General features: G+C 49.9%; 1 protein-coding gene across 4 annotated transcripts in view; it reads left to right on the top strand.

Moving 5' to 3' along the window:
* Window positions 1-13,097, top strand: part of Agap1 (ArfGAP with GTPase domain, ankyrin repeat and PH domain 1) — a 432,542-nt gene that overhangs the window by 92,046 nt on the left and 327,399 nt on the right. The window contains exon 1 of one of the 4 annotated variants that reach the window (XM_052192069.1): window positions 3,367-3,472. The exons of the other annotated variants lie outside the window; for them this stretch is intronic. Within the exon in view, the coding sequence (XP_052048029.1) occupies window positions 3,385-3,472 (88 nt within the window). The 5' untranslated portion in view covers window positions 3,367-3,384. Of the gene's footprint in view, window positions 1-3,366; window positions 3,473-13,097 lie in introns of those variants that run through there. 4 annotated transcript variants of the gene reach the window in all.

The raw sequence follows: 13,097 nt of genomic DNA, 5'->3' as shown, positions 1-13,097 counted from the left end.
ACAACATGGCGGGCTGTGCAGAGAATGAGGAAGACGGTGGGCTGTAAGGATGGTCCTGACGGGGGCGGTGGTGGGGGGAGGTGAGCAGGACAGAGGCACACAGGCTGGCACTGTCCAGTTTACACGGGGACCACGTCCGGCTTTCAGAGTAAGAAAGGACTGAGCGTCTGACATGGCTGACTTCCTGAGTGACCCTTACTTGAGGGACTTTTATACCTTGTTAAAGTGAGATAGCAGCCGCAGCACTCTACGTCAGCGACCTTTTTGCATTTCATTTTTCTGGCTCTATGGTCATGGCGTGAGCTTGAAACTTCAAAATAGAGTTGTATGGAAAATATTTCTGCCAAGCAAAACACATGTTGAAGAGAAAGTTATTTTTTGGAAGCCTGCAGGCTTATCACATAGCCCTTGTATTTTTTTTTTCCTGGTGGGATTCCTCCTCCACATTTCTCTGTATATCATTTGAAAAGATGTTCAAGATAGGGTTCTGTAGTCTTACTCCATAAACATTTCCCACAGTGCGATCTGGGAAATCCATGCTGTCTGTAAGTCATATCAGATACAGGGTTAGGGGTTTGGCTTGGGGAGTAAGGGGTGATTTCTCCTGCAGGTCTCATGGAAGGTGATGGTGCTCATTTCCTGCTGTCCTCAGCTGCTCCGTCCTTCTCAGAATGCGACCATCATTCCTTGTGGTGCCATGGCAACGCTCAGCCCCGCAGCCTCCTCCTAATTATTTGAACGCGGTCTCTGTGTTGGCCCTGCTGTTTGGGGTCTGCATAATGTATGAACGAGGAGTGACAGGGAGCCACAGCCTGATCAAAACAAAGAGCTACGTCTGCATGGTGGGCAGATTGCAGAAACATATTGCCAACCACCCTCTGCTAACTGCGAATCCCGTTGTAAAATGTGTCTTTAGCCTGTCAAAAAATATTTTGACAGGTCCACAGTGACACTCCTTCGTATGCTAATCTGTCAGTGATGCCCAGGCAATAAGCTCAAGGGAAATCCACAGGACTTAGAGACTGGCAGCGGCAGGGTTCACCACCCTTGTAAGTAAACACGTGGAAACTGTTTCCTTCTAAACGTAAATAGATGGCAAAGTCTATGGTGATGACAGTGTTGCCAGATCCCAGGGGAATCCAGGGTGTGCCTGGGGGCTTAGAAAGACTACTGTCATAGAGGTAAACAAAAGTTCGCGCGTGAAACACATAAAGGATGTGGCACTGGGCGCAGATGAGCTGTATGCGAAAGCAGGGAGAAGCTAGGTGGAACGAGGGCCAGCGAAAGAGGCTGCGACATGGCTGGGGAAGTGAGGACTGAGGAGGGCCAGCGAAAGAGGCTGTGATGTGGCTGGGGAAGTGAGGACTGAGCCAAGGACCACGCTGAGCCTGGATGTCTGCCCTGGCCAGTCTGTCCTCTGAAGATGAGACTGGCGAGGGCCCTTGTCCTGAGGGTGCTCATGGAGCACTCCCCTCAGAGGACTTCCTTACCCATGGTTTCTTTCTGTGATGCTACTTCCTGGGAGTGCCAGCAGCCCAGGCTGTGCAGAAAGCCCCTGGTCCCTATCTTCCTGGCCTTGACTTCAGCGTGTGTCTGGAGAGGTCACTGAGCCACTCTGTGCTTGGCGTCTCTGGCTGGAAAGTGGGTTAGTAATTGTTGCTTGGCTAGGATAGGCTGAGGGAGAACGTGGTACCCATGTGCAGGTGAGCTTTGCATCACCGAGCTAGTAAGTGCGGCTGCTTCATCCTTCTGCTTTTAGATTGAAGAAGGATTAACTTGGTGACAGACACACCTGGAAAGCTCATTACTCTAAAATTTGTTACGAGTCTTCAGATAAGTTAAACGCATCCTTTCTTCCATTCTGTCACCTCAGCATCACAGGGTCATGGAGCATGATTTGAAGACCATTGGTTAGTATTAAAGAAGACAGAAAAGAACATATCCTAGTTTTATTTTAGGGGGAGTCTGCTTAGTCAATGATTTTTCTAGGATGACCCCACACTTCTAAGCAGAGCTGGGGCGTGGCGCCCTGGTTGCCGAGATGTGTCCCTGTGTGGGATGCTGCGTCTTGCAGAATGGCATCAGGTAGATCTTGGAAGGACAGATGCTTGCTCTGCAGTCCCCTGAAAGCCCTGTGGTAGGAGGAAGAGCTGCTGAGGACTGAGGATAGCCTCACCCCTCTGTTCTGTTTTGGTCTTTGCTTCAGGAAGGGCGTCAAGTCTTTCCTTCTTGGGTCTTTGCAGGACTTTGATAATCTGTGACCTGTCAGGGTGGTGTCTGTTACCCTGATGTGACAGGGAACAATAGTACTGAAAATGGCTGCGTTTTCTCTCTGTGTTTTTGAGGTATCACTGGGCTCAAAGAGGGCACACGAGGTGGAGGCTTTACCATGTTGGACATGATGTGGCGGGAAAGTCAAAGCTGTCATATGTTGGGGACAGCAGAGGACATAGACAGGAGCCAAAAGATGACAGGAAGCATCCCCTTCTCGAGGCCTTGGCTTCTATCATGACTGGTTCTCTCCTTGTCAGTGTCTAGAGGCAGCAGGCTGGGTTCTAACTTCTCCAGGACCTCCCTGCCCCCAGGCTTGAAGGTAACTCAGCTGGATGCCGTCCTCACATCCTTGGCGTGATGGGTTTATTTGTGTTCTCCCCAAATACATACTTTGCACCACTAACATCTGTACCTCAGAGTGTGATTTTCAGAATGGAAATAATGTCTCCTCAGATGTGATTCATTAGAGTGAGGTCACTCTATTATCCATGGATTGGTGTCTTTATTGTAGAAAGGTTGCAGACATACATGCAGGTGTCAGGTGAAAATGAAGACAGAAGTTGCGGATGTTGTGCCTACCAGGTGTGGAATGTCACAGCTTGCTCCAAAACTAACCACAGCTAGGCCTGGGGCAGGTTCTGTCTCATTACCCTCAGAAGGGCTGTGGGACCATGCCTTTCTGTTTGCTTCTTCTTAGATTGTGGTGTGTTGTTACAGCAGCCTAAGGCCACTGAAATTATACATGACACCTTGGTTCTGCATGCTTGTACATGGTGGTTACCTGAGGCCACTTCCTTTTCCACTAAGGATTAGCCGCACTCTTTAAGCTGTTGTGACAGTTTGCCAGTACCCCATGAGAACTCAAAATGTAGTTATGATTTTCAGGGGAAAAGTTCTAGGCCAGAGGGCAGGGTATATCAGACTAGTCTGGGTCAGAAGAGGAAGTGTCTTCTCACATGGGGAAATGAATAGAGAGAGGTTATCTTAAGCAACCTGAGAGAGGCCAGACTCAGACAGAGATTTTTCAGAACACTAAGCCATGCATGTGACTATGCAGAAGAAATTCTGAGTTTGCCACACAACCGGATTGCTGATGTCCGGGGACAGAAGATGGATGTCGCAGCTGAAGAGAGCGAGCGATCTTTGTACCTTCATGCTCTGCTTTCCTCCCAGTGGACTGGTTCATCTGTGTTTGAGGGTGAGCTGCTTTGCACAGTGTGCTAATCCAGATGTTGCCTCTTCCCCAGGCGTCCTTGTAGATACTCCTAGAAGTCATGTTTTACAGCAGCTGCCTGGGCTTCCCTTGACCCATTTAGGTTGACACATAAATTTACCCTCCCAGGTATTGCTAGGTGGCTGGGAGATCATATCTATTGGTTTCTAGCACCTACTGGCTGTGAGTGCTAGGGACATTCTTCCATCTTTCCAGGGTCCCTCTGTCCCGGGCTTTGGTTGGAACATGGGGAATTGACCAAGTAGCCATGATTAAAAGTGACAGTTTGGGGTCAGGCTATCTTCATCAATGGACACAAACGCTCTTGTCTCTAGGAAGTAGGAGAGGGCTGTGGTATAGAGGGATACACAGACTTGTGAACTTGTAGAGTCTGAATCTCGGCTCTACCACTTTCCAGGGATATAACCCTGCTGTGTTTAATCACTTTGTGCCTCATCCCTGTGTGTACAGTGGGAATGACATCAGTGCCTGTCGTGTACAGTGGCTATGAGCCTTTAGCTGTACCTAGCGCATAGAGCTGCATATAGCTGGTGTAGAATAATAAAATTAGCAAGAGAAGCTTATTTCTTGGAGGAAGAGACTGTGATTGCTTAAAGGGAGAAAACAGTAACAGAAAAGCTAGAAAATAAAGCTCAAGAAAATCAGGAGATCTGGTGAGAAGGCTTCTGCTACCAAGCCTAATGACTTAAGTCCGATCCCTGGGACCCACATGGTGGTAGGAGAAAACCAATTCCAAATTGTCTTCTGAGAACCCCATGTGTACTGTGGTGTCTGTGTGTGTGTGTGTGTGTGTGTGTGTGTGTGTGTGTGTGTGTGTGTGAGAGAGAGAGAGAGAGAGAGAGAGAGAGAGAATGAAGTCTCAAAAACTGTAAGTTCTAGGCCAACCATGACTACACAGTGAGACTTGATCTCAAAATAAACAGTGTTTTCTAAAGAAAACTCCTGAATATAAAGTGGTCACATCCCAATACAAATGGCTATGATGCCATTTTAGGGAGAGACCTTGCTCTCTCCCCCCCTCCCCTCCCGTCCTCCTCTCTGTCAATGTGTGTGTTCACTCACAGAAATCCGAGTGGCAGGGTAGTGGAACCACCAGGACACCTCTGTGGAAGGAACTGGTAACAGCCGGAATGGTGAGAAGAGTGAATGCCCAGTGGGCAGTGTCCCTAGAATGTTCCAGAAACACCAAAGGAAGGAAAAAGGTTGGAATGTGTTCTAAGAGTCAAAAAATAATATCTCAAATATTGGTAGAAAATGTTAATTTAATTCATTAAGAATTAGGGTAGGTTAGTGTGGTGGTTTGTTCAGGAATGGCTGCCATAGACTGGTGTGTTTGAATGCTTGGCCCAAGGGGTGTGGCACTATTAGGAGGAGTGGTCTTGTTGGAGTAGATGTGTCCTTCTTGGAGGAAGTGTGTCACTGTAGGGGCGGGTTTTGAGGTCTCCTATGCACCACCTAAGCTCAGGAACAGTCTCCTCCTTGGTGTCTGGATCAACGAGTACAGCTCTCACCTTCTCCAGCACCATGTCTGCCTGCGTGCTGCCATCCCCCCCCCCCCGCCCCACCCCCGCCATGATGACAATGGACTAAACCTCTGAAACTGTAAGCCAGCCCCTATTAAATGCTTTTGTTATAAGAGTTGCTGTGGTCACAGTGTCTCTTCACAGTAATGAAACTCCAACTAAGACAGCTATTAAGATGGCTCAATGGGTAAAGATGCTTGCCCTGCAGTCCTGGTGACCTGAGCTCAATCTGCTGAACATGTATGGAAGTGGAGGGAGAGCTGCCTCCATAAAGTTGTCTTCTGCCCTTTGCATGTATGTTGTGTGCTGCACGCAGACACATATGTCTACACATGTGGAAACATGTGCATACACACAAATATTTAAACAAGATGTAAGACAAATTAACAAACAGTAGGTTGAATATATCAAACACATAATATTAAAAGCAAATTCCAAACCCTTCCAAACCAATGTAGCTGTCCAGAAGAGAGCACAGGATTAGCAAGTGAGAGCATTCAAGTGGTTGGCTTTGCTTTTCAGAACCAGCAAAGGAGGAGAGTGTGTAGTCATGGGATCCGGCCATTGCTCTGCTTTCCGAGTGGAGGGCAGCTTGGGAAAGCAGAGGCTGGGAGACAGGAAAGGAGGCCGGCAGTGAACCGAGGAGGATGGCCCTGGCGTCAGCTCTCAGGTCAGGCACAGTCCGCGTTCATTTCAGGCTCGTCTCTGTTGTGGGTGCCTGGGGTGGACAGTATTTGTTAGCAGCCTTGGCCTCATGCACAGTACGGCATCAGCACCATTCTAATCCTAATGACAAGCCAGACCAGCTGTCCTCTGCGGGGCAAGGTGATATGTTGAGAACCATGGACTAAGGTGACCCACCAGGGCTGGGGAACTGACACTACCCCTCGAGAGCTTTAGTGGGCGGCCTAGTTGGTCAGACTCTTGAGATAAGCCTGAAGGGTGGGTGGAGCTTGGATGTGGGATGACTGAATGGCTGCTATCAGGGCTCTGGAGGGCAGGACCGTACAAGGGTCAGTGATGCTGAGAGCCTTCTGCAGATGTGTATGAGGTAGTAGGCTAAGGTAAGCTCGAGGGAGCTCAGAGCTGAGCTCTGTCCTCATAAGGTTGGGAAGAAGTCCTGGGGTGGATGAGGTCATCCATTGTGGCCGTGTGGCCAGAGAGTTCATGGCCTGGGGTAGGACCTGGGGAATCCCAGACTTTCCAGGGTGGACAGGGGGAGAAGAGCAAAGAAAGGGAGTTTGTTTCTCTTGGTTGCTGTTGCCCAGCAACTCTGGCCAAAGAGGTGGGAGGAGAACCGGAGGAGGAAGATGTTCAAGACCAGATGTGGAAGCCTGGGTGGGTGACTTCATAGTGGGTGGAGCCTCTCCCTCTTCCCTGGCACCTTTATCACGGCTGGGTCTGTGTAAGATGTATGCTTGCTTGACTTGCTGCACATCATTCTGTCAGGCCAAACTCCACACACTCCGTCCTGCGAGCTGGATGGCACAGTCTGCTTCTAAGGGCTGAGAGGGAATCATATGGTTCAGCTGCCCTAGAGCTTCGTCCTTGGGTTATTTGCAAGAGCAAGGACGGAGAGTTTCCTCTTCACTGTGTAGATGCCCCTGTGTGTCCCTGAGACCCAGGAGGGATGCGCCTGGCAGTCTAGGCTCTTGCAAGTCCTCCTCTCTTGAGTTGGGGGTGTGTCACCAGCCTCCAGGGCCCACTTGTGTAGTGATTTGTTTGCAGGCTCTTTTTTCTCTTCCCATGAACGGCATACCATCCATCCTGATGCTCTCTGTCCCTGCCTGAGGGGGACAGTTGTCGAGAGCCAAGTCTCTACCAGGGTTTCACAGTGCTGTCGACTAGTTCCCAGATAGAGATTACAGCGGGTTGGACAGGCCTGAGATGCGCGCAGTGTCTGAGCTCTGACTCACACTGACCCAGCTCCACACCCTAGGCTCTACCACAGTCGGAAGACGATGGTCAGTAAGGGAGGGTTATGATGGCTCCAGGCCAGGAGGGAAGGTGGTGTTCTATACACCCCCTCCTCAACTCAAGGGTCCAGCTTTTCACTGGACATAGAAAGACTGTTCCAGAAAAGGACTGAACTCTCCCTCACCTCCTAGTTCCTAGACTCCAAACTCAGAACTGAGGAACGAGGAAACCCTAAAATTCAGACTGCCGTCGCCCCCCATCACAGGGTTGCTTTAATTAGAGAGTGAGACAGAGCTGCATTTCCTGGTTGTTTACCACAGGGCAGTGTGTAAAGCCGAGTCTGTAATTAAATCGTCTAGTTGGGAGGAACTGCAGGAGAAACGTGAAACGTGTGTGGGACAGACTGGCTTCTCTTCTCTTGTCTGTTTATTCATTCCTGTTACCTGCCACCTTCTCACTCTCCTAAGGTCTTGTTAACAGTGTCCTGGAGCAAATTCTGAAGCCTAGTGGCAGACAAACCCTTTGGCCTTCTGTCTAGGAAGATGTAGGCTCCGATTAGGACCTGTTCCCAGTCTGCTTAGGCTGGGTGAGGTGAGCTTCATTCTCTCCAGCGTTTTCCAGGTTAGCAACAAAGGATGCTGCTGCTTCTGCAGAGCCACCACCCACATTGCCTGCAGGAGTCGTCTTTTCCTTCAGAAATGTAATTCTGGTTAAGACTGGAGGTCTTTCATGAGCCACCTGAAGTACCTGCTCTGCCTACCATCTGCAGACTGAGACACACACACATCCACATTCTCTGAAGAGATGCATGATGGGAGTTTAGAATACTGGACAAGAGACACTAGCATTTTACAGATTCAGGGACACAGATCTGAGCAGAAGTATATGTAGGCTCCAATAATGTGGAATTCCTCTTCTTAGTGTGCCGTGATTGTGTTTTAGGCAAGCTTGGGGTTAGAAAATAAATGTCTCCAACCCTTCCTCCCCCTTTTGGGGGTAGAATGCCTTCCTAGCATTCCTGGGAATAACTCAAGCTGCACTTTGGTAAATGTCAAAAAGTTGGAGGTTCAGGGCGGTGTATGTCGGCCTGCTTGTGTCTGCTCCAGCTGTTTTCCTGGCCCTGGGCTTCTGTCTCTAAAAAGTAAAGTTTCTCTAAAACTTTACTTTGTCTCTGGAATGCTTCCAGGGACAGTGCCTCCTTAACTTAAAGCACACTTTTTCAGAGATACCCTCAGTTTCCAACAGGTCACTTTATGTGTTATTCTTTCCTCATCAGCCTTATTTTTCCCCACGTGTATCAACAGTGAGTGATTTTTGGAAATTGCCATTCCTGTTTTTACCTTACTTTTGTCCTGGCAATGATTATTTGGCCCTTGTGGCAGGTGCCCCACCGCTCGCCTGTCTCCATCCCCACAGCCTGTGCATTGCATTGTACAGGCTGCCCATTTCTGTCAGAGCTACCTACATCTTGTGCTTCTACCCAGCACAAAGTATCAGCGGCAGCTTCTGGGTTCAGGATTGTGCACGTGCTTTCACAGAGGGTCGTCAAAGGGCATCTGTTCATCCAAAACACTGTGGCCTGACTGGCTTTAGGGGCTTGTCTTGTGTGTCTTGCTGATATCTTGTGTAAGTCCAGTACCTTCCCTGGGAAGGATATACAGAGAAGCCCAAGGCAAAGGCCTTCTGCCCTCTACCCTGTCCTTTGGAACTTCAGGGTGTAACAGTGACAAGACAGGCCTGGCTTTAGGGACATGGTGAGGCCTCTGCCCAGAAGGACCGTTTGAAGGTCCAGGACAGTTTTTCAGCACCAGCAGGCCCTAGATAAGAATTTATTTGGTTTGGTAGAGCCCCACCAAGGGCCAGTGGGTTCTAGTCTGCTCTTTGTTGCCCCCATTTGTTCTCACGGCTAGCTGTCCACTGGCATCTACAACGGGCCAGCTGCCCACAGGCACACTTACTTTGGAAGGTAGCTGGCTCAGCCTTCCACACCAACCTGGTGTGAGGCAGTTGGTGTCTGGCCTCTTCCTCCTGTGTCTTTGTGCTCCCAGAAGTTGTACCAGTAGCAGAGGGCTCTGTCTTAGGGATGAACACAGCCATGGTCTGCATCCAGAAGGGGAAGCACTCGTGTATGTGTGTGTGTGTGTGTATCCCTGGAGAAGCATGCAGCTCTCCAAGAGAGATTTGGCTGTATGGGGGTAAGATGGTCTAGCTTTACAAACAGCAGGGGGATCCTAAGCTGTTTGGCTTGGCTTCATCTCTTGTGGCCGTGACTCTGGTTTCGGTTGGACTAGACATGGTGGGGAACCTAGTGAAGCTCTCTGTGTAGAGGAGGGATAAATACTCAGGATAAGGGTCAGCTGTGCAGAAATTTTCCAGAAGAATGCAGAGACACGGTGGCATCCAACCTTATTATAAAGAAGGTCTCTACACTGAAGAAGAGACTACTGAAGGGCAAGTAAGTGGCCATGACTACAGGGATTATTACAGTTTCTAGTGGCAGGCAGGCAGGCAGGCACGCACGCACGCGCGCACGCACACACACACACACACACACACACACACACACACACACAACCAGATATCCCTGTGTTTTTATTGGTTGGTTTTAGGGATTGAACCCAGGGCTTTGCGGATGCTCTGCACGTGCTTTCCCTGAGCTCCAGCTGTCTGTCAAGGAGAATCACAGTGGCTTTATGGAGCTGGAGGAGGGCAGAGAAGACTCACAATGTGGTAGAAAAGAATAGCCGGCACTGTTTGTTGTTGAGCGAGACTCCAAGCAGCTCACCGGGATACAGCTCACTGGGTACACTGGCCCCTCACGGAGGCTGTGTGAGGTAAGGCCATCTTGCAGATCACCATGAGTATAACCCTGTTGCTTTTCTCAGAAACATGCCTTGTAAAAACTTCTCACCTTTCTACTGTGTGATCTCTTAATAAAGTCCCTGGGATCCGAGTTCACACACACATTTGGTCTGCTCTGTCCTCTGATCACCCTCTGAAGAAAAACAGATTATCCTGTGAAAGGAAGCCGAGGCCAGAGGCCAGGATGTGTATGGCTTATATTCACTGGCTGTGTAACTGAGAAGGTCTGGAGTGAGAAGAAAGAGGGCTCCCTGGATATGGTTTTTGGGGTGGGCACTGTACTGCCCAGCAGCTCCATGTTCTGTAGAGAAAGATTGCTGGGAGCCACGCGCCAACCCTGCAGATGACATGGGGTGATTCCAGAAGCTGCTGCCACAGGTGCCGCTAGGGAAATGCTGGATGTAATCCTCTTGAGGCTGGAGGCTGGATGGGATGAGTCTGGAAGAACTGTTGGATTTCTTCCTGGTAGATAAGAGGAGGGAGAGTGGGGTGGGGGGAGAGACTCAGCGCCAATACAGCTTCCTCTGGATACCCTTGTCACGTGACGGGTTTGCGGATATGTGGCTGTCTGTAGGGACTTCTCAGAGAGTCCATGCCTGATGTTCCTTCTGGTGCTTGCACAAGTCTACACCCTGAAACCCTGGGTGTACCCCAGTTTATCCCCTAGCAGCTCCTTCCCTCCCCCCTCCTCCTCTTCATCTGTCATCATTAGCTCAGAGTAAGCAGTCCACTTAGAGAGTTAGTTATTGGAATCAGAGATGGATACTTAGCCCTGTCTCTGCACTGTACATCTGTCCCACTGTGTCCCCTCTATCTGAACCTTAGAGACCCCTGCTCCCTTTGCTTCTGTCATAGATTTCACTGATGTGTAGTAGGCCAGCATCAGCTGACCCTAGCATCAGACTCTGTCTTGGCTTAAGGCATGGTGGAATTAGAGTAGAAAAATGATTAACTGTTCCTAAAATAAAAGGATGTAACACAGTTGATTTGGAGTTACCTGTAAAGGTAGCCTTAGTCCAAGTGAAGGTGGCGAGAGAACAGAAGTGTCCCGTTCCAACTCTGTTTCCAGGAAGGCAGCCTCTTTATTGCAGCGCTGGGGATGGAGCGAGTGTTTCTACCTCTGAGCAATGCTCTCCCCTGAAACTTCACGTGTGGGGGAAGTATGTTAGAATCGAATGGCTGCCCCTTCAAAAGTGCACTGCTGGAACCTGAAGTGGTGCCAAGAGAGTGTAGATTCTGGATTGAGGACATGCACGGAGGGTTGTGTTACACCACCAGGAAAAAACTCTTCCCAAGGTGACCGACCGTATCCAGTACCTGTAGATACAAGAAGCTCTTATAACCTGAGCACGGTCCAGGGCAAGATGGCTGCGCTCCTGACCAGAGTACATTCTACTGCAAGATGTTTTGCTACACAGGCCTTGTTGCCAAAGCCCAAGATGCAAGTGGTTGACACAGTGACTCCTAAGTGTGCCAGGGGAATAGTTGTATTGACTGCAGTCAGATACACCTCAGCCGCTCCTTGCTGATCAGGCCTCGCTCTTCTCAGGCTAAGCTCTAGCTGGAGTCTGACCTAGAGTGGCCTTGCCTCTCCATGTCTGGGGTGGAGGCTTGTTGTACCCCTGCCTTGCAGCTTTCCCTGGACTCCATCTCTCCCATTCTCCTTGCATGGAGAATGGTCAGCGCTGGAGTCGTAGTGGGGGAGCAGCCTACGGGGTTCACCTTTAGACCTTAAATGAGAGGAACCAAGGTGTTCATAAAAGCCATCCTCCGCTGGGCGCCAAGATGGCTCTGACAAGGGGAGATTCATTGTCAGGAAAGGCAAGTGATGTGTTAGAAAGTTCTTCCCAGCAGCAGAGGGACAGCTGCTGGCTTTCAAGGTGAAGAGTTTGATCACAACTGTATGTAAATGGGTTGTGTAATTATCAGCTGATAATTAGGCACTCTCCACCCTACCATTGAGGTATTCAAATGTCTGCTGAGCCTTTTGCTGGAGGGTCCCCAAGTGATGTGAGCAAGGTCTCAGCTCCCACAGTCCCTTTGAACTTGCCCTTTGGAGGATTTTAGTCAGGATCGCATTGTGGAGGCCTAAGGGCTTCCTGCTGCTCTGGGGTGAGCTTCAGGTACCCATGCACAGCAAATCTTCCTAGTCTTCATCTCAGCATTAGATGAGATGAAGACTACACACACACACACACACACACACACACACACACAGAGGCCAGAGAACAACTTCCAGCGCTCAGCTCTCTCCTATGAGCAGGAGCTTCTGCTTCTGCCAGGCTTCTTGCTCCAGGATACTTGGCCCATGAACTTCCATCACCCGCTGCCCCTGCTCCCCTCTCTCATTGTAGGAGTGCTGGGGTTACACATGTGTGTCACAGCATTTGGGTTTTTACATGGCTTCCAAGAATCAAATCAGGTTGTCAGGGCTGATTCCACAAGTGATTTTACTTGCGGAATCATCTGTGTAGCACTCTATTCTGGAAGTTTCTTTTTTAAAGTTGCAGTGTGGAGGTGGGAGCCCAGAGCCCGCAGTGGGGTAGCAAGCTCTCTGCTCTCAGCTGCCTCCCTACTTCTAACCATGGTTGTTTGTTATCTAGGCTCAAGCCTGGCCAGTGAATGGGGATTTGGGAAGAGCCTGGAGCTCCCCCCATTTCTGTTCTTATTAAATCGTCACCAGCATTGTCCTTCCCCTCAGGCTGACTTCGAAGCTCAGTCTGTTCTTTTCCCTCCCTGCAGATGGTGAGCAGGAGTAAGGGGATCAGGGGCATGGGTGAGGTCGGCATAGCTGGCTCCGATTTTGTGTCTTGTCCACCTCCACTGCCATCTTCACTAAACCTTCCAAAAGCCAGGCACTGTGAACTGGCAGGGAGATGTCTGACAGTGGGAGAGAGCACAGCTGAAAGCCACCATGTCCTGGCGTCCTGGCTCCAGTGAGCCTGGCTCAGGTTGGCCCAGCCCACCACTTCCAGGTGTTCTGACCTGCTGGGGAGGGAGACTCAGGTTGGTCTTTGTCCCACTGTTGTTCAGGGCCTTGGAACTGAGAGTGCCCACCTCTTCCCTCCACCAGGCTTCACAGGGGACACTCTAACCCTCAGACTTCCTACAGAACCTAGTCTGCACATGGCCTTTTCAGGCTTGCGGGCACTCCCTAATCCAAAGTGCCTAGAGCACGATATCATCTTAAGTATGGTAGATTTATCAGCCCGGCATTCAGGCATGCATGTCCTCTCCTTTTCAAAAGAGGAGTGCCCTGTACTTAAAAAGAGTGCCCTTTACTGTCC

Source organism: Apodemus sylvaticus, chromosome 9, assembly GCF_947179515.1.
Source record: "Apodemus sylvaticus chromosome 9, mApoSyl1.1, whole genome shotgun sequence".
Taxonomy (NCBI): domain Eukaryota; kingdom Metazoa; phylum Chordata; class Mammalia; order Rodentia; family Muridae; genus Apodemus; species Apodemus sylvaticus.
The sequence above is the reverse complement of the archived record's forward strand: the minus strand, read 5'-3'. Positions and strand labels throughout refer to the sequence as shown.